The sequence below is a fragment of the Vombatus ursinus genome, unplaced genomic scaffold (genome assembly GCF_900497805.2).
Source record: "Vombatus ursinus unplaced genomic scaffold, bare-nosed wombat genome assembly UNPS02014778.1, whole genome shotgun sequence".
NCBI lineage: Eukaryota > Metazoa > Chordata > Mammalia > Diprotodontia > Vombatidae > Vombatus > Vombatus ursinus.
Window position 1 is genome coordinate 51,281,921 of NW_020954556.1, and position 22,388 is coordinate 51,304,308.

The window sequence follows — 22,388 nt, forward strand, 5'->3', positions numbered from 1 at the left end:
CTATATGTGTATTATCGGACCTCAGGGATGTTAGGTCCCTTAGGCCAGGGAAATCTTTTTGTATAATGCTCAGAACCAATGAGCACTTAAGATGAGCTAATAATGATGTCTGGTGAATTTGTTTTGTGGTTACAACTTGGTACTGACAAGGACAGGATCAAGAGTTAGATTCTTTTAAAAGCCAATTAACTTTGCTTTCTTTCATGGAGCCATATTGTACTGGCCACTTTGTCATAAGTGCCCATTCTTGGTCATATGGGGGACTGGCCAAGCTTCCTTTTCAATCCAGCAAACATTTGTTCAATATATCCTCTGTGTGAATTCCCATGATAGGCCATGGGGATATAAAGGCAAAAAATGGAGGGGAAACATGCACTACCCTCAGGGAACTTATGTTTTTGTTTGTTTGTTTTATTAATTTATTTATTTTTAGTTTTCAGCATTCACTTCCACAGATTTTGAGTTCCAAATTTTCTCCCCATCTTGCCTCTCCCCCCACCCCAAGACTTTCTGAATACCCCTTCCCCTAATCTGCCCTTCCTTCTATACCAGCCCACCTTCTCTTATTCCTTTCCCCTTCTATTTTCCTGTAGGGCAGGATAGATTTCTATACCCCACTGCCTATATATTTTATTTTCCAGTTACATGTAAAAACAATTTTTAACACTTGTTTTTAAAACTTTGGATTTCAAATTCTCTCCCTCCCTCTCTCCCCACCCACTCTCATTGAGAAGGCAAGCAACTCAATACAGGTTGTACATGTGTATTCATGCAAAACACTTCCATAGTAGTCATGTTGTGAAGAACTAACTATATTTCCCTTCATCCTATCCCAACTCCCATTTATTTTATTTTGTCTTTTGACCCTGTCCTTCCTCAGAAGTCTTTGCTTCTGATTACCCCCTCCCCCAAACTGCCCTTCCCTCTATCATTCCCCCCCCCTTTATCCCCTTCTCCCCTATTTTCCTGTAGGGTAAGATAGCTTGCTATACCCAGTTGAGTGTGTATGTTACTCCCTCCTTAAGCCAAATCAGATGAGAATAAGATTCACTCATTCCCTCTCACGTTCCCCCACTTCCCCTCCACTGTAAAGAGCTTATGTTTTCTCTGGTGCCCTAACATGGAACCAGATAATGATTTGAGCTTTCACAACTGAGGGGATCGAGAAAGGCTTCCCTAAGAGATGATGCATGAGCTGAGCCTTGAATGAAGCTAGGGATTCTTCAGGGTGAAGAAGAAATGCATTGTAGGCCAGTCACAAGGGCTTGGAGCTAGCCAAGGTCAGGGAACAGTATGTTTGGCCAGAACATAGAATGCACAAAGGGCAGCAATGTGAACAATCTGAAGATGCTTTCCATTTGGTGGAAAGGACATAGCTTTGGAATAGGAGCCCTGGGCTCTGTCCCTGATTAACTGAATGACTTTTGGTACACCAATGAGCTTTTCTCAACTCTTCCCCAAGTAAATGAAAAGAATAACGCCTGCCCTGAAAAATCACAGGATTACTGTACAAATTCAATGAGATAACAGTGTTGTCAAAATGCTTTGAAAAATGTTAAAAAGTGCTTTGTGAAACCAATACGTCAGCCTCATGATAGCACTAAAATGGGGATTGGGAGATGTGGGTTCTGGTTGTAGTCCTGCTACTTATTAGTTGTGTGACCTTGGTCAAGTTGCTTGGGCCCCTTCTGGGCTCTCTTTTCATGATCTCTAAATTGAGGAGATTAGACTAAATGATCTCTAAAACCCCTTTCAGTCTGAAAAGTCTTTGATTGTGTCATTGTCATTGCAAGAAAAACTACGAAGTGGATTTCCTGACAGGACCAATGGCATTTTCTCTGTATATGAAGGAAGCGTTGTTCTCTCTCCGTTTCTTTTTTTTCCCCCAAGAAGATGGTGCTGTTTTGAACTAATGAACTTTTGTACCCATTAGTCATTCACAGCCTTGCTCTGATTATCTACTTAGGACAAAGAAAAATGAGAGAAGGACCTTTTGAACAACTTCTCAGGGATTCCTGAAAAGCTGCACTGGTGTGTTTTGAAAGATTGGACTAAATTTGTCTTTTTTAAAACTCCTTTTCTTTTCTGTTTGCTGGTACTCCCGATGACTTGACCTGAGACAATGAATAATTGATTCATTGTAGAAACAGGGCCAGCTCACCTCCCTGAGTTAGAGAATGTGCAATGCTTTTAACATGTCCTTTATCTAAATAGCCAACTGGCTCACCCTCCTATTTCCTCATTCCTTCCTGGGTTGGAGTGAGACCATTTTAATTTTTAACCCTAAATCCTGTGTCTCAAGCCATTACATGCATTATGCTTAAATTACTTGGGTCTTAGATAAGATGAGCAATGGCAGTAATGTGGCTAAGAAAACAAAAATAAAATGAACCTACGAACCACCTGAGCTTTGTTGGAATTTGTCTGGAATCACTATAAGTCTTACATTTGATTTCAAAATATAAACTTCAGGAAGGCAAAATCTGGAGGTGTGGCTAGGCAGCAGCAGTTCATCTGATAATCATCTGGGGATTTTTAGTTGACTACTAGCTTGGTGTGAATCATTAGTAATATGGGGACTATAAAGCCAATGCATTTTTAGGTTATATTAAGAGAGGCATAGTGTCCAGGATTAATGAGTTGATGGTCTCATGTATTATGACTTGGTTAGAACACATCCAAAATACCATGTTCAGTTTTGGGTGCCCCATTTTAGGGGGGACATTGATGCCCTGGAGGAGGGCTGGAGGATTGTATTCAGGATGGGGAATGGCTTCTAGTTCGTGTCTTATGAGAAGAATTAAAGTAAGATCATTGAGGATAGGTTGAAATAAATGGATATATTTAATCTGGAGAAGAGAAGACGTGGGAAGAAACATTATAGGTGTTTTCAAATATTTGAAGGGCTATCCTATGGAGGAGGGATTTCCATATATAATTATAGTAGTGTATCATCCTATCTACACTTATATACTTGTTCTCAGCCCTAGAGGAGAGAAATAGGAGCAAATCGATAAAAGTTTTAAATTTAGGCTTAATATCAGGAAATGTTCTAGACATTAGAACTATTCCAAATTGTAGTAGGCCACCTGAGGAGTTTCCCCTCACTAAAAGATCTTTCAGCAAAGGCCAGGTGACCACTTGTGGGGTGTGCCATAGGAGAGAATTCCTTTTTCATTATGGGTTGGAGTAGGTAGTTGGCCTCTGAGGTCCCTTCCAACTCTGAAATTCTGTGATTCTTTGTCTTTTTTGTAAAAGTTCCTTATCACATTAGATGTCTGTCAACTAATATTGATACAGATAATTGCTATCTGTATCAATGAGAATTTATTATTACTATTATACTTTATTGATAATAATAACTAGCACTTATATAATGTTTCATGGTTTACAAAGTACTTCACATTATGGCCAAGGCACCACCTCCAGAAGACTCTGATTAAAATGCACATGATTTTGTTTATAGCAAGAATGGAAGGAAATTAATTTTGTCCCTCAATACAACATGATACATCAGCCTTTTTAATGAATTTATTACCATATTAACTATTAATTATCTTGGAAAGCATAGCAGTGCAGATAGATTCCAATCAGGGTAGATTTTGTGCTGAACCAATAGGGAGAAGATCAACATCTTAGTTCTCTAATACCCACAGACTTAGCTGTGTGACTACTTTGGACAAACCACTTCTCCTCCTCTTCTTGGTATTATTTTTCTAGGCCTATATCTTTAAGGCCCCTTTTGACATTAATATTCTGTGATTTGTATCCCTGAAATTATCTAGCAAAACATCTTAAAGTATCCAAAATATTGCTCAGATCCCTCAAAGTTTAAGCATAAAAGCTTGTTATCAGTAAAAATTTGGTGAACTTTCCTGCTTAGGGCAACAGAGTTACATTCTCTACCTTCCTCTCAAACCATAATGAACTCTAGGTGTATACATGCACATACAAACACACACAGACACACATACACATACATATTATGCCCATCCTTTTCCTCTTTTTTTTTAATACCATCTTCACATAATACAATAAGTTGTTTGTTATACATAGCTCCATGGTAACTTGGAAGCAGTGTGGAGACCACCATGGAGATTGATACCTCTCCCCCGAACCGTGCCACAAGCTCATTAATTTGATGTCCCTTATTTGTTTATCAAAATATGGTTTTATTTAAATTAAACTCATTAATTCTAACTGCAGCATAAGGCCATCATTCTTACAATGTAAAGATCTGTTGTATCTTGCATTGGAAATTTTCGTTTACTCTCCAACATGGAGTAGACTAATTCTCCCTTCCTCAAACTGTGGTCACCAAATGGTGTAATGGATGCTAACATAGACATATAAAGTGGACAGCTCTATGACATAAAGTATTTAGCAGTGAACCAAAACAAGACTGCTGAAAAGCCAGGGAACAGCTTTGTCCTGAGGATCACTATTGTTTAAAGGTGGAAGCAGGTTACCGACCCTGATTCCAACTTGGCTATCCTTTCCAAATGTAATCCTATGAAACCCCCAACACTTCTCAATGAGAATTTATTGAGCATGCCCAGTGCTATTAAGTACTGTAGGGAAGTATCAAAGAGTGCATAAGAAATTTAGCACCTGTTTTTCAAGACAGGATTAACACAGATAAAATGGAGAATTGAAGTAGCATCCATGCCAATGAGTGAATGAGAATAATACAAGTAAGCAGAAAGTGCTAAACTTTCATGATATGGGCAGAAAGTACTTTAGGGATTTAGAGAAGGGAAAGAAAGATGTCACTAGAATAAGTGGAAGGAGATCTCAATTAAACTGAATAATCCAGTGTTCAGTAAACCCAAGAATATCAGTTCCTTGAGGAAGAAATCATTATTTGACAAGAATTTCTGGAAAAGCTAGAATGTGATTTGGCAGGAGTTAGGGTTAAATCAATATCTTAAAGCATAGTTGGCTAAAGTTATCTCCGTCATTAGAATGTGAGTTCCTTGAGGTCAGGGACCGTGTTGTTGTTTTTATTTGTTTGTTTGTTTGTTTTGCCATTGTATCTCCAGTGCTTAGTACAATACCTGGCAGTAGCAAGCACCTAATAGATGCTTATAGATTAGTTGATTGAACAGGTACCACAATAAACTCAAAAGTGATATGTAATCTAGTTATTAAAAGTCACACCATTAAAAAAATCAGAAGATAACCAGGTAAGGTACCTTTCAAAACTTTTGGTAGGGGGAGAATTCTTAATCAAACAAGGGATAGAAGTAATCACAAAAGAGAAAATAAATAATTTAACTTCTATTGCATGAAATTAAAAAAACTCTCACGTGAACAAAATTAATGCAGCCTAGATAAAAAGGGAAGCAGTAGATCATGAAAAAATCTTTGCGTCAAATATCTCTGATCATCTGATGACCCAGATACAAATATATATGTATGCACATACATATGTATGTATAGAGATATACATATATTATACCTTTAGAGTGTTACAAAATCAATTTTATTGTATAAACAGCTATAAAAGAATGACTTCTCAGAGTTTCTAGTGTAATATTGTAATATTATTATATATGGCAGATGCCTTCAGTATAGAAGACTTGTAGATCCTTAATAAACACTTACTGGTTCATTGATTGATTAAACTGTGGGCCTCTGAAGTCACTAATGTGGTTCACTGTCTAGCAATAAGAGTGATTCTTATACTTAGATACTGGTTAATAGGGGAGAAATGTGGCCATTCAGATATCAACTTGTTTTTTTTTTTTAAAAAGTACGTTTTAATAAGTATCTTATGTTTTTCCATCATCTACATTTCCTACTCTATTCCTGTCCAACTCCCAGAGAATCATCCCCTATAACCAAAAAAAAAAAAAGTGTTTAAAAAGAGAAACAAAGAAAGAAGTTCTGGAAAACTAAACATCATATCAAAAAAGTCTGACATTATATACAGTATTCCACACCCATGGTCCCCTTTCTCTACAAAGAAGCAGGAGAAGCTGTTTTCTTTGGATCCAAGCTTAGCTTTTATAATTTTGCAGTATTTAGTTTTGATTATTTTGTTATTATTTCTATTTCCATTGTTCTAGTCATGTATTATTTTACAAATCTGTTTCACTTTGCATCAGTTAACATAGGTATTTCTCAGATTCTTTATATGGTCATCACTTCTTATAACATAGTCATATTTTTAGGGCAGCTTGGTAGCACAGTGGATAGAGCACCGGATAGAGCACCGGCCCTGAAGTAAGGAGGACCTGAGTTCAAATCTGGCCTCAGACCAAACACTGGGCAAGTCACTTCACCCCAATTGCCTAAAAATAAAAAAATAAAATAAAATAAACATAGTCATATTTCATTTCATTCATTTACCACAGTTTGTTTAACCATTCCCCAATAGATGGGCATCTACTTTGTCTTTAGTTCTTAGTACCACTAAAAGTGATATTCTCAAATGTTTTGGTGTATATTGGGCCTTTCTTTTTGTCATTGACCTCCTTTGGGTATATGCGTAACAGAGTCCCTGAGTCAAAGACTGTGCACATTTTAGTGATTTTCTTTGCATAATTCCTGGTTGCTTTCCAGAATCATGCCTGTTTATTCTTTTAATACTAACTTAAATACACAATAAGAAAAGAAAAAGAAACCTTATACACTTAAATACTAAAACTTAAATACAAAATAAAAAAGGGGGAAAAAAGGATTGCCATGTGCACAGCAGAATGTAAGAAGATTCACAATCTACAGCAATAAATTTTCATTTCAAGAAAGTTGATATAATAAACAGTACACATTGTGTTCAGAGCTGTCCATCTTTTCTTTGCTTCCTTGTAAATTTTCTTTTGTTTTCTGCTGTGTACTTTTTACTTTGTTCTTTTCCCTACCTTCCTTTGCCCCCTCCCCCAAGAAGGCTACATACATATATATGTATTTATATGTATATACACACATATACAAACATACATATACATACATGTATACCCGTTTATTCTTAACTGGTGAATAATTTGATGGCAAAATACCATCTTGTGGTGTTATTGTTGTATTTTCAATATGCATGAGAATTCTTGCTCTTCCATTCTGATTTCCTTTAGACTAAGCAGACTAATTTTTGGCAGATCATGAATTTATATCTCTCATTCAGGTCTTAGAATTTTAGAGTTGTGATTATCTAGTCCATTTACTTCACTTTTACACAAGAATAAACTAAGATTCAGGTAGGTGAGTGACATGTTAATATCCTTCCTTGAATGATATGCCTGCCTCAGCATATATATATATATATATATATATATATATATATATATATTCCTGTTGATTAGTAGTTCCACCATACTTGACCCCTGATCTGAATCCCATTAATGCAGATTTTCCCCCCACTATTGGAGCTCACAGCCCATCCATTCTTTGTCATTTGGGACATTTATCATCTGTGTCTTTCCACATTACCTCCACAGAGGACCACCCAGTGCTCCAGAGGACCTGCTGTTCTTTTAATATTTTGTAAATGTCACTACAGCACTCGAACAATCCGTTATCCCTCACAATTGCCATGTGAGTAACTGACTTTCATTTCTAGTCATCCATGTCATTGGCAATGTCATTTTTACCTCTTCTAGTCACATATTTTCATTGGTAATGTGCAATAACGTGCACCCTTCTAAGACCTAGAAGGATGAGTGGCTGTGAGCAACCCAGCTAAATTACTTAAAGACTGAGTCTGCCAAGAGAAATACCAGCTAATTTGGATTCAGGTAGCTTAGAAATGAGTTAACTACCGTTTCAATAAAATTTAGTAGCACTCTCCTTGTATTTTTGCATCTCTGCTAATGGAGAGGTGACTTGTTAGACAGTGAACCGTACAAATAACGTGAGGGACCCAGTACTGATTTATCAATCAATAGCAAGTGTTTATTAAGCACCTACTGTGTGCCGGCATTGTAGTAGAATCAAGAGATACAAAAACAAAAATAAAATAATTTGTTCTCAAGGAGATTTTATTCTATTGGGAAAGATAATAATAATAAAATAGCTTTGAGTGCTTCAAAGTTTGCGGAGCACTTTAGACATATTATCTCACTTGATCCTCATAACAACCCAGTGGGGTAGGTATGTTATTATTTCTGTTTTACAGATAAGAAAAATGAGGCTGAGGGAGTTTAGCTGACTTACCCTGAGTAATACGGCTAAGTTAAGTTTCTGAGACAGTGTTTGAACTTGTACATTGCTTATTCCAAGTCCAGCACCCTATTTACTCTACTGCCTAACTGTCTAACATGTCAATACATATATAAGAACATGCAGAATGAATACAAAATAAATGCGGAGTGGTTTAGGCAGGGATGGTGCTAATAGTCTGGGGTATTAGGAAAGACTTCATCTAGATGCTATATTCTACAGGGTTGGATTTGAGCTAAGTCTGGAAGTGCAGGACTTTAAGAGGTGGAAGTCACTGTGAAATGAATTCCAGGCATGGGGAACGGCCAGTTACAAGGCGTGGACGTCTGAATTGGAGTGCCGCATGTGAGGCAATCAGAGTTAAGTGACTTACCCAGGGTCACACAGCTAGTAAGTGTCTAAGACTGGATTTGAACTCAGGTTCTCCTGACTTCAGGGCCAGTGTTCTGTCCACTGTGCCTTCTGGCTGCCCCTCTCTGTTTGGTTTTTCAAGCCTGTCTTTCCAACCTACAGGGTAGCTAGACTGGCTTTCTATTCCTCATATGTGGCATTCCGGTTCGGATGTTCATAACTGGCAGTCCCCCATGCCTATAATTCATTTCATGGTCACCTCTGCCTCTTAAAATCCTTTACTTTAAGACTTGGCTCAAATCTAACCTTCTGGAGGAAGTCTTTTCCGATACCTCAAATTGCTAGAGCCATCCCTGCCTAAATTACCTTGTATTTATTTTATATTCATTCTCTCTTAAGTAAACAGTGTCATATGTTGGAAAGGTTGAGAAAGATGAAGACTGAGAAAAAGCCATTAGGTTTGACCATTAAGAAATCATTGATAACTTTGGAGAGAAGTCTCAGGTGAATGATGAGGTTGGAAGCCAAGTTGCAAGGTGCTGAGAGGTGAGAGAAGGTGAAATGGAAAGGGATGATAAGTATAGGATGAGAATTAGAAGAAACGAGAGGGCACAATAGGGTTTTTTTAAAGATTGGGGAGATTTTGGAATGCTTGAAGGCTACAAGGAAGGAACCAGTAGATAGGGAGAAATTGAAGATTAGAAAAAAAGGGAGATGATTATGAGATCAATATTCTGAAGAAGAGGAGAGTGGTGAGATACAGAGCACACGTGGCAGGGTTTCCCTTAGAGGGTGAGCTCATTGTCAGAGATGAGTAAGAGGTGAGAGTGGGACGGGTATGAGGGTATGATGTCCAAGGACTTTGAAATTAAAGACAAAGGAAGAAGAGAGAGCTCACAGTGACTGGCCTCTGTTTTCCCCGTGAATTATGAGATGTTCCTTGAAGCATTCTTAGAAAGTTAGGATTCAGATTTTGTAGTTATTAGGGTTGAGTTTTAATATGGTGTTCACCTATAGTGTGTATTAACAGTTTTAATATGAAGTGAAATAATCTATAAACAATGTGTATTGCACCTGCTTATAAAAAAGAAAATGGAATGCACAAAGATACTTTATTACTCTGGGAACTAGACAGGAAAGTGTATGAGAACATGTGAAATTGCACCTAAAGTTTCGTTATTAATTGATAATTATAAAACTGAAAAGCTAAATTTATTGTCCTTGAATGAATGTACTTAGTCTGGTCTTGGTTACTTTGATTTAAATGTCTAAATTATGTCTCCTTAAAAAAAAAAGTTAGGATTCAGGCTTTAGTAATACTTTGGCCTACTGATTCATGCTCATGTTTGTTCCTTGTTGGGCCTATGAATTACATAGGAAAACCACAAATTAAAAAGAAAAACAGCAGCCTACAATCAAAAAGTTCTTGAAGGGAAATATGTTGATCTGTTTGAAGTAGGAATTAGTCATTGTGCTATTGACTATTGACTCATTTGGAGAGCAAGCCCCTTAGGCAATTACCTTTTATATCAAAGTACATGATTACTGTAGTTAGATCAAGTTCTCAGGAATTTGGGCAATGTATTCATCATCTTTCTACATCTTAGCAGGACAAGTAAATATTTTCTCTTCGCTTGGCTTTTTCTTCAGCTTACAATTTATGTGAACAGAGGTTGACTTCAGTGAATTGCTGTATCAAGGTTACACATGTGAAGATCTAATGAAATAACTTATGTAAAGTGCTTTGCAAACCTTAAATATAAATATATATATATTTAATATATATAAATATAAAATATAGCATATAAATACTAGCTATTATCATTATCATGACCATTATTGTTAAGGAAGTTTGGTCAGTTTCCCCAGATTGATTCGGTAACTTCTCCATTCATCCTGAAGACATTACAGGGGCAAGCCTTTATTTGGCAGCAAAAGTGGGGCCCCTCCCCATGAAGAGTTGGGGAGAGGTGAGGGGAGGAGAAGTGTTTATTCAGGCTTCCTTTTCCCTGGGCAGGATCACTCTACTTTGGAACAAGGAAAGACATAAAGGAAATCCAAGAGAAGAAGAAGAAGCTACTCTGTCAGCTTACTTTTATAGATCATAGAAATGGGAAGCACCTCAAACACAGAAGTCTATATTCCTGAGTCCTAGCCAGCTAGTCTTCTTGGAGGCAGCCTTAGTCTCTGGGGACATGATCAGGAGGTCTGTGCCTGCTCAGTAAGTCATGTCAGTACTCTTCATGGGGATATGCCTCTAAACAAAGGCTTGTGTCCAGTAATCACAACAAGTTGATGGGGGAGGTAAAAAGGGAACAAGAACTCATCAAACTGGTCAGGGACTCCCCCTCCAACTCTCCTCAGATTTGAAGCTAGAAGCCAGGATTGTATTTTCATGGATAAAAGTCAAGGTCTTGCGTTTACCCAAGGCTTTCCACACAATCTTTGCTATGACTTCTGGAAGAGGATAAAAATAATATGGTATTATTATGTTCCAAATGGGAAAATGGGAGAAAATGTTGAAAGCAAGAGGGACCAGACCTCCTACCTTAGATCAGATCAAGTCTTATGTTCTCAGAGTTCATTCTCTTTCATGTTAAAACTTCTTTCTCCATGTTTAAAGAGCCTATATATGGTCTCCTTATTTTTGTTTTTTCAAGAAAATATTACAGCTGAATATATCGATTAATCTGCCAGAAATAACTGTGTGACTAGCCCCACGCTAGACCTTATAGGGGAATGTAGGATGGTCCTCGTTGTCAAAGAATGTACTAGCCTAATTGGAAAGGCAACATAAATACATACCAGAACCTTCCAGAGAATGATTCATGGCTAAGCTGTGTGGTATGGACCTTCAGGGTAGTAGGACAGATCAGTTTAGGATGTAGTCATTAGAAAGAGTTCCTCAAGAAGGTGGGAGTCAATTTGTACCTTGAAAGATGGAATAGGGTTGGTATAGATTTTTTGGAGGTGAGGATGGATCCAGGCAGAGGAAACAGCCATGAGGAAAGGTATAGAGGTGGGAATAATCATGATGTTTAGGGGATAGCGAGGGTTCCAGTCTGGTTTGAGTATGAGGAGTAAGGTTTGATGGATTGAATGGAGCCAGGTGTCAAAATAGATTCTACAGCGCATAAGAGTTTATAGTAGGCAGGAGGGACCATGATAAGCAGAGGAGTGACAGGATGGAAATGGTGCTTTAGGCATCATTTCATGATGAGGTTGTAGGATGGTGGGTGGCAAGTCCTGGGAGTGTCTCTTTCTCCTTCTCCCCTCTTTCCCTCTTCTTCCCTCCTATCTTGATGCTGTGGTACAGTAGTTTCTTTTTTCTCTTCCTTTCAAAATGAGCAATGACTGTAGTAGAGGGCATTGATGTAGGTGGAATGAGGGACATATTTCAGATAACTGGACGTCAAGCAGAAGTAGCAGAATCATTTGCAGAGTGGATGTATGATTTTCAGGCACATAGGGCTAGCAGCTTGTGGCTAAGTTTTAGGTAGAGTTAAACCTACCATAAATTAATCCAAGATGTTTATTTAAAATTCTATAAATAACTCTCTCGCTTTTGAAAACCCCAAACATTACAAAAATGAATGCTCATTCCCTATTAGTGGTACCAATAGTTTTTGTGAAAAAATGTTACTTTTCATTTCCCCGCAAAGCCTTGAGTCCACTGGAGGTACAGTGGGTGATGTGAGGATCTTGGTGGTGATGATAAAATTTCTGAGACCCAAAGAGGAGCTGAGCAACTCTTCCTTCCCTGTTGAGAATTTGCATACTATATCTGGCTGTATCTCACCTAATATCTTTAACTGGCCCAGTGATAACTCAGTATTATACAAGAGGGTGTTACAGAAAGTAGTGAATTCCATTGGAACAGTGTCATTTGGTGATGGTCAACAGGGGGCAGGTAATTCATCCTACTGGAGTGCAAATGTTGGCTTGAGGTAGGATATTATAGCCAGTTTCCCTGTAAGATTTTAAGTCAAGTCAAGTCAAGTCAACAAGCACCTAAGTGCCTTCTTTGTGCCAGGTTCAGTGTGAACTCCAAGAATACAAAGAAAGACCCAAGCAGTCCCTGGCCTCAAGAAACTCACAGTCTAACCAGGGAGACAATATACAGACAACTATGGACAAACAAGATCTTTACAGGAGAAATTGGAGATAACCGTGGAGGGAAAGCACAAATATTTTAAAAATACATTTTTATTGTTCTCATTTGTTTTTCATATCACCATAGTTTTTCTTAGTATTACTTCCCTTCCACTTCCCTGAGAACCATCTCATATGACAAATAGTCTGTTTTTAAAGACAGAAAAAGAAAAAAAAAAGTCAGCGTAACGATCAATATATTGAAAAGATATGAAAATATGTGCAAAGTACAGCACTTGAGGACCTTCCTCTTTTGCAAAGGGGTGTGTTAGGAGTGTTTTCTCATATCTCTCCTTGAGAGTCCTGCTTGTTCTTTGTAATTTTGTAATATTCATTTTTGATTTGTGTGTGTGTTTACTCTGTGTGTTGTTATGTTATAGTAGTCATTTTATATATATACATATTTTTCTTGGCTCTTCTCCCTTTACTCTGCATCAATTCATTTAGATCTCTCCATGATTCTCTGTATGCAACACATTCATCATTTCTTATAACACAGTAGTACTCCATTACATTCATGTATGACAGTTTAGCCATTCCCCAGCAGATGGACATATACTTTGTTTCCTATTCTTTGTTATCATAGAAAGTGCTGCAATAAATGTTTTGGCTTATATGGGGACTTTCTTCTTATCAGTGGTTTACTTGGTATATAAATTAAAGGAATCTCTGGGTTAAAAGATATGGATGTTTTAATCACTTTATAGTTGCATAATTCCAAATTGCTTTTTAAAATGGCTATACGAGTTCACAGCTTCACCAACAATCTACCAGTGTGGCTATTTTCCCACAACCCCTCCAACATTGGCTGTTTCCATTTTTTATCATCTTTGCTAGTTTGTAGTGTTTGAGGTAAAACCTTTTGATTTGCATTTTTCTAATTAGTGATTTGGTGCATCCTTTGGTTGTTAATACTTTGCAATTCTAATTTTGAGAACTATTTGTTCATATTCTTTGACTATGTATCTATTAGGGAATGTCTGTTGGTGTTATATACACATAATTGCATATATAATTATATGAATGTATGTATATAGTTATTATTTACGTATGTATTGAATGCTAAACACTTCTCAAATAAATTTGATACAAAGATCTCTTTCTAATTTGACTGCTTCCCTTCTTATCCTAGGTGCATTGATTTTGTCTGTGCAGAAGCTTTTCAATTTCATGTAATCAAACTTATCTATTTTCTCTTTTGTAATTGATTCTATCCCATGTTTGGTTCAATATGTATCTCCCATCCATAGCTGTGAAAAGCATTTAATCTGATTCTCTTCTATTTTTTTTTTTTTAGCAGTATGACCTTTAATTATCATTCTGAATAACCATTTAAAATGTACTGAGGAATATGTGTGAAGTTTTGGCTTATGCCTAATTTCCACTATATTGCTTTCCAGTTTGTCCAGCATGTTTTTTTAATCAAATAGGAATTTGTTTTCCATTTTATCAAAACACAGAGTTATTGAGTTCCATTGTTTTTTATTTTCCCTTGTCTAGTTTCTTCCATTGATCTGCTTCTTTATTTTTTAACCAATACTAGGTGGTTTTGATGGCTGCTATTTTATAATATAGTTTGAGATCTGGAATTACTATTCTTCCTTTGTCCCTGTCTCTTTTTGTCATTTCCTTTGACTTTATAGATCTTCTGTTTTTCCAAATGAATTTTGTTATTATTTTATCATGTTCTATAAAATATCCTTTTGATAATTTGATTGGTCTAACATTAAAAGTGTAGATTTTTGGTAATATTGTCATTTTTATTATATTGGAATGCCCCAATCATGAGCACTAATTATTTTTCCAGTTTTTTTAAGTTATTCTTTATTTTTTGAAGAAGCACTTTCTGGGGAAAAAATTTTTATAGACATTTTCTTGGACAAAGGTCTCATCTCAAATATATAAAGAACTTTGTCAAATTTATAAGAATATGAGTTGTTCCCCAATTGGTAAATGGTCAAAGGATATGAACAGGCATCTTTTCAATAAAGAAATCAAAACTATATAGTCATATGAAAAAATGATCAAATCATTGTCGATTAGAAAAATACAAATTAAAACAACCTTGAGGTATCATCTCATACCTATCAGATTGGCTAAAATGATAAAAGGGGGAAATGACAAATGTTGGAAAGGATGTGGAAAAATTAGGACATTACTACACTGTTGGTGGAACTGTGAACTGATCCAGCCATCTTGGAGAGCAATCTGGAATTACGCCCAAAGAGTTATAAAATTGTTGTATACCCTTTGACCCAGCAATACCACTATTAGATCTGTTTCCTAAGATGATGAGGGAAAAAAGAAAAGAACCTATTTATTCTAAAATATTTATAGCAGCTTTCTTTGTGGTGGCAAAAACTGGAAATTGAGGGGATATCCATCATTTAGGGAATGGCTGAACACGATGTGGTATATGTTTGTGATTGAATACTACTATGCTCTAAGAAATGATGAGCTTGTTTATTTTTAAAAAATAGGGAAAGATTTGCATGAAATAGTGAAAAGTAAAGTGAGCAGAACCAAGAAGACATTGTATACAGTAGCAGCAATATTGTTTGAAGAATAATTGTGAACAGCCAAGTTATTCTGAGTACCATAAATACCCAAATCAACTATAAAGGACCTATGAAGGAAGATGCATTGGACATTTGAGTGATTCAGTTCGTGTTAATGAGTGTCACTATCAGAATTAGAATCCAGAACTTCTCATTTTAAATCCAGCCCTCTTTCTTACATACACCTGCACCATAGTATACTATTGCCCTGAATCTAAAATAGAAGGTACATTATTAATATCTAAGGATGAATAGTCATGCAGCCTCTTATACTTCTGCATTAACAATAGACCTTTTTCACTTTTTTCTTTTGTTAAAATTTAGGTAGGGATTTAGATTGATAATAGAACTTTTAGAAATAATCTTGGAAGTTAATCTTGGAAGTTTTACAGTGGGAGAAATGGGTTCTCACTAAAACAAACAATCAAAAGTTTCCTAAAAAAGGAAAAAATAAACCATGTGCTATTTTCTTTTAATAGGAATGTGAGAATTTTTTAAAAATCCATTTTACTGAAGACCTCTGAATAACTTAGACATTGTAAAGCTGTATGAAGTGCCTGAGTAAATGGGGCTTTGTGTGGGTTTCATGGAATCATAAGAGTCATAGGATTTTTAAAGTTGGAAAGCACCTTAAAGACGATCCAGTCCAAGTTCCTTACTTTATAGATGAGTTAAGTTTTGAGGCCCAGAGAGGTTAAGAGAAACGTCCAAAGTCCCTTAAGTAATAAGAAGCTGATCTGAAGACCAGCTGGGCACTCACTCTCAGTTTTGTGCTTTTTCTTCTATGCCATGGAGTTGTCATCTAAAAAACAGGTTTTGAACATCCTTTTTAATGTCTGCCTATGGTTTAAGGTGTCAGATGGAACAAGAAATGTGTCTGCTTAAAAGTTTATCCTTGGTCAGTTTAAAGAGGAGGCATCAAGTTCACTTCAGCAAAACTCCCAAGAGGGCCTGGTGGGTGAACTGGTTTAAAATGTAATTGAGAAATGTTTAAAAAATAAATAAAAATACAATGCAACGTAGATCATGTTAATTGGTGATTTTTAAAGTCAGTATGCTGCCCAGGGATCCATTTTTATTTGAGTTTGACACCTCTGGTTTAAGGAATGTGTACGTAAAAATGCATGTATTTTTAAACACCTAGAGACATTAATTAGCCATATTAATTCTGTTATTGTAAGGCTGGAAGGTGCACCATTCTATTTACAGAGAAAGAAACTGAGACTAAGTAACTTGCCTGCAGCTAGACAGCTGGGTGGTACAGTGGATAGAGCACCAGGTCTGGAGTCAGGAAGACCTGGGTTTGAATCCAGCCCCAGATGCTTACTAGCTGTATGACCCTGGGCAAGTCACTTAACCCCATTTGCCTCAGTTTCCTCATCTGCAAAATGAGCTGGAGAAGGAAAAGGCAAACCACTCCAGTGTCTTTGCTAAGACAGTGACAAGTGGGATCATGAAGAGTCAGACATGACTGAAATGACTGAACAGCTTGCCTGCAGTCACAAGCAGCTTTCGGGTCTCTATAGGATGTGATCCCTCGTCTTAGGACTCCAAGTCTTGCCTGCCATTCCTTTCTCCACAGATGTCTCTCATCACTTTAAGCATGACTCAGTGACATTAAAGTAACGTTAGTGCTATATCTGTATGAAGGAAAAGGAAACCCCTAAGTCTGAAAGTGAAATTAGATCTAATCTCTAGCACTGCTGATCTCTGAAGTGCCCAGGATGAGGACAAAAGTCTTCCTCTGACCCTTGTTTCCCTCTAAATCTGCTTCCCCTCAAACACCAGTATTCAAAATTAATAAAAGATATTTGATATTCAATGTTATTTTGTGATTTTGTCTCATTACTAATATTGTTGCAATGTAGTTTTTTACAGCTTTTCATTACAGATATACAGTATTTCAACTACATTAATCACTAAATAAATTTACTGGATTACCTAGGAAACTTATTTAAAACATTGTTTCCAAGGGGAGAAACATTCTGATTGTTATACAATCAATTTGCAAACAAACTTTTAATTTCCTATATACACATTTCCCCCCCCTTTTTTTACATATGTCTTTATTTTATGCTCTCTTAGAAATGGGGGCTTTTATTTGGCGTGCTGGTGTTAATTGAATTTCATGGCACTCATGGAATTTTCTTTGAAACTTTTCTTTCTCTAGAAATCCCTTCTACTTAAAAGTCAAAAAACCTGAAGTTTTCAGACATCTTAGTTTCTTATATTTTCCCTCAAGTGACAGAAGAAATCAGCCTTATTGACTTTATTTGGCTTTTTTTTTTTTAAGATACATTCTCAGAATGACAAATATGTAACATAGATTTGTAACATTTATATGCCCAGTACTACTATGGACAATACTAGAGGTAAGAAGGAAAAGGAAGAAAGAAAGAAAGGAAACAAAGGAAGGAAGGAAACGAAGAAAGGAAGGAAGATGCTCTAAAGCGCTGTAGAAATGTGTTTTCTGCCTCTAGCCCCGGAGACAAAAACTTAGAGCTATGGAAGTATTAGTTAACAGTCAAGTGATATGCTGGACCATGGAGGTGAGAGTCTAGGGAGAGAATGGGGAGCACGCTTCTGGAGTGGTCAGTGAAGATTCTGTGCAAGCCTTAGAACTTGGACTGGACTGTGAAGGGCTTAGGAAAACTTTGGAGAGAATTTGGGGGTTCCAGGTTAGAGGAAACCCGCAAAGGCATGGGAGTCATTTGTGTTGGGTGATGCAAAGAACAGTAGGGAGACCAGCCTTGAAGGAGATGCCCGCTGAGGAGGAGTGCACGTAAAGAGCCCCATGACTGAATAATTCAAGATCTTCCGGAATACCATTAAAAGTATAACCGACTGATTAGATAGCCAGTGACGCAGGGAGATACGTTCACCAATGTTTTGGCTTCCTTTTTTGGTGGGTCTTTGTATAAAGGGAAACTCCACCATTCTAGCCAGAGAAGTCGATGATGGTGTCAATAGTTAGCACCACCCTCTGAGTCCCAGCAAATGCAGGTAACGCAGATTTCGGTTGCTCCACTTACCCATCACAGTTTAAACTGGAGGTAGCCACAGGCTTTTAAGTGCTCAGCTGCCCTTGTGGGATAAAGGAAAGTCACATTTGGGTATAAGAGTATCAGGCACCCTCATCTGATCATAGACTCCTTCCTACTACTCCCCTACTTATTTGTCTTTATGTCAGCCTTTTGTCCTCTAAAAAGCATCCATATTCTCCTGATGATATTTAAGGAAGAAAGAAGGGAAACAGGTATTTATTAAGCACCTACTATGAGCCTGACCCTGTGCTAAATACTTAAAAAATATCTCATTTGATCCTTACAACAACCCTGGGAGGTGTTGTTTTTGTTTGCTGGTTTCAGTTGTGTTTGATTCTTCGTGACCTCATTTGGGATTTTCTTGGGTTCTCCAGATGAGGAAACTGAGGCCAAAAGGGTTAAGTGACTTGGCCAGGGTCATACAGTCCGTAAGTGTCTGAGGCCAGATTTGACCTCAGGTCTTCTTGACTCCAGGCCTAATGCTCTATCCACTGTGCCACCCAACTGCCACTGGGAGGTAGGGGCTATTATTATCCCCATTTTGTAGATGAGGAAACTGAAGCAAACAGAAGGAAAGTGATTTGCCCAGGGTTACACAGCTAGTAAGTGTTTGAGGTCAGATTTGAACTCAGGTCTTTCCGACTCCAGTCCCAGGACTCTTTCCGCTGCACCACCTACACTGCCCCTATTGAGACTTGGTTGTTGCTGTTGTGGCTTTATTCTGTTCAGTTTATGCAGTAGCTAGCTGATGGTCTGCCCACCCACGTCTCTCCTCATTCCAGTCCATCCTTCATTCAGTCACTAAAGTGATTTTCCTAAAGCATACGTCAGACCATGTCATCCCCTCTACTCAGGAGACTCCAGTGGCTCTCTGTCACCTTCAGGATCAAATGGGAAATCCTTTGTTTGGTGTTCAGAGCCCTTCATTACCTAGGCCCCCCTACCATTCCAGTCTTTAACTTACTCTGGCTTCCTTTACTGTTCCACGAACAAGACCCTCTATCTCAGGGCTCTGGGCATTTTCTCTGGCTGTCCCCCATGCCTAGAATGCTCTTCCTCCGCATGTCTGTCTCCTGGCTTCCTTCAACTAAAATCCTGTCTTCTCCAGAAAGTTTTTCTCAGACCTTCTTAACTCCAATGCCTTCTCTCTTTTATTTACTTCCTATTTATCCTGTACATAGCTCACTTGTACATATTTGTCTCTACCATTAGATTGTGAGCTCCTTGAGGTCAGGGATTGTTTTTGGCTCTTTTTTTATCCCCAGAACTTAGCAATGTCTGGTACATAGTGGGCACTTTTTAAAATTATTAGTGACTGACAGTTTAGTTTAGCAAACATATATTGACTACTTGCTCCATGAAAGGGCTTCTCAAGGAATTTGCATTCTTCAGGGGGAGGAAGTATTGTGTGTGATAGTACATGTATCATGGCACATAGTAGGTGTATAGTAAATGCTTGTTGATTGATCTGTGCATCTGAATAAGCACAATACTGTGTAAATTAAGGGAAAATGCAGCCCGGGAAAGTTTCATTGAAGAAGTGGTATTTAAGAAAGTCAAAGATTTTGAAGAGAGTGCATTGTAAATAAAGAATGGTCTGTGTGAATGCATGGAGGTGATTGATGGAGTAGAGGGAATAGTTAGTAGTCCAACTTAGCTGGAATCTGACTGAGAAAGCAAAAGGGGCAGGATCCAAGAGGCTAAATGGTAGCAAGTTGATAACTATAATGGCTTCCCACCTACCTTCCTTACCTTCAGTCTTTCCAACCTGTACCTCTTGACTAAATTCATCTTCTCTCATCTTATCAGTCCCCCAAGTGACAGATCCTCACTTGCATGTAATGTCAGGTTTATCTACCTTTCCTCATTTGCAAGGCTTTTCACAATTTGGACCCAACGTGCTTATATAACCTTGTTCAAGTTATTTATCCAGTGTCTACTATGTATAGACATCTCTCACTCATCTTCATTCGCCATCCTATTTGAATTACTGTCCTGTAAACATTCCATAGGACAGCTAGGTGGCGCCATGGTGCACAGAGTGCTGGACAGAAAGTCAGAAAGACTCATCCTCCTGAGTTCAAATCTGGCCTCAGATACTCACTAGCTGTGTGACCCTGGGCAAGTCATTTAACCCTGTTTGCTTCAATTTCCTTATCTGTAAAATGAGATGGAGAAGGAAATGGCAAACCATCCCAGTATCTTTGCCATGAAAACCCTCCATGGGGTCCTGAAGAGTCAGTCACTAATGAAAACTGACTAAATAACAACAAAACATTCCATACTCATTCCATTCTTCATCTCCCTCGGAAAGCTTTCCCTTCAGCCTATTGCAATCCTTTTCATCTGTCATTCAGATCCCACTGCTTTTTTTTTTTAACCCTTTCTTCACTAATCTAGCCCTCATTAATTCCCCTTTCCTCTGATCACTGGTAATACTTAACAATTCCTCATCTGCAAAATGAGCCGGAGAAGGAAATGGCAAACCACTCCAGTATCTTTGCAAGAAAACCCCAAATAGGGTCCTGAAGAGTTGGACACGACTGAAACACCTCAACCACAACCACAAACCTTCAGCAAATGCTGACAGTGAGCCAACAAGGACCTATACTTTACAGGACCAGTGACTGGCTTTTGGGGCCCCACAGTTACATTTTGCTCTGCTGTTGTCTGCTTAGCCGATTGGAGTTAGTTATTCATCACAAAGTGGGCTTAGCATCCAAATAATGCCACCAGATTTTGCTTTTCCATAGCGCTATGTTAGCTAGCATTTGTGAGAAACCCACAGTTAATACCATAAAGAGCCTTAAACGACACCGAACGTTTTTTTCTCTTTTAACTTAATCTTCCCTGTGACTTGGATTATTAGTAATGTTACTTCTCCGGTTTACACCTGACCTTCCAAAGCAGATTCAAAAAACACCCAGAGACTAAACATGAAATGGTGATTCATATTTAGTCATCATGTGATTAGATTATTTTCATTTATTTGAAATTAAACAAAAAATTTAAATGGCTCCTCTGATAAAGATCTCTGTAGATTTTTAACTGGTGGCAGATGCTGTGATTAGAATTCCTACGCAAGTGAGGCATTCTTGACATATACCTCGTCTCCCAATTAAACTTTATGCTGTTCCAAGCATAAATTACACTTAACCAATAAACCCAAATATCAGCCTGGTCTGGCTTAGCTCAGCGGTCTTTTGATTCCTTCCAGGCTGTTTGATGTTGAGGCTTATTGAAATTTATCTAGTGAACTGTTCATAGTTATAGGCTGGGAGTCCTGCCTACATTATGTAAGATGCCATTAGTGACAGTGGGCTGTAGATAGTCTGCTCAGTAGTGCTGATGGTGGGTAGGTGGAAATTTTTTAGAACTTGCTCAGACTTTGTTTTTTGTGCTCTCAGTGATTTTCCTGTTTTCATGATAGTAGTGAAGTTCTCAAAATGGATTCAAATTTGACTTGTTCTGGTCACCTAAAATAGGAATCTTCTGCAAATTGGAAAATAAATGCAAATTATCCAGGTATTCCTAAGTGGGATGCAAACAAAGAAGAACTATACCTGCAGTCTGTCATAAAGTGTTTATTGCCCCTTTACTTGGGCAAATATCGTTCACTTTAATTGGCCATTATAACACAGTTTTAGGTATGCTGAACAGTATTTTATTAAAGCATCAAGAGTTTTGCCAAACATCTTTCTGATGTTTTATTTTCCAAGATGTAGGGGTGAAATTGTTCTTTCTTTTGCTTACTCCAAGGCTTATGAGAAGACCCCGTTTGCCCAACAATGAGACTGCATGTGATTTAAACATAATTTCTAAATATCTGACTGAGCAATGGAAAGGCATTAGAGAAGGAGAGGAGAGTGGATATTTTCATTGACACACCCTATGGCCAAGCCTCTAGAAATTGTTTTGAATTAAGTCAAAGTCTGGATTCACTCAAAGAATTGAGCCTTGGTAGCCCTGGTCTGAGTGTGACATTTTTCTCCTGGGCCTTTCTTAATCACTTTGATTTTTTTTTTTGGAAGATAGAAGGGAGTCTATGGTGTTTTTGTTTTTGTTTGTTTGTTTTGCTTTTTGGTGAGGCAGTCGGGGTTAAGTGACTTGCCCGGGGTCACAC

General features: G+C 37.7%; 1 protein-coding gene across 3 annotated transcripts in view; it reads left to right on the plus strand.

The window, feature by feature from the left end:
• THADA (THADA, armadillo repeat containing) overlaps positions 1 to 22,388 on the plus strand; it is a 438,429-nt gene that overhangs the window by 125,911 nt on the left and 290,130 nt on the right. The window contains exon 27 of one of the 3 annotated variants that reach the window (XM_027865190.1): positions 7,440 to 7,518. The exons of the other annotated variants lie outside the window; for them this stretch is intronic. Coding sequence (XP_027720991.1) covers positions 7,440 to 7,479 — 40 coding nt within the window. The 3' untranslated portion in view covers positions 7,480 to 7,518. Of the gene's footprint in view, positions 1 to 7,439; positions 7,519 to 22,388 lie in introns of those variants that run through there. 3 annotated transcript variants of the gene reach the window in all.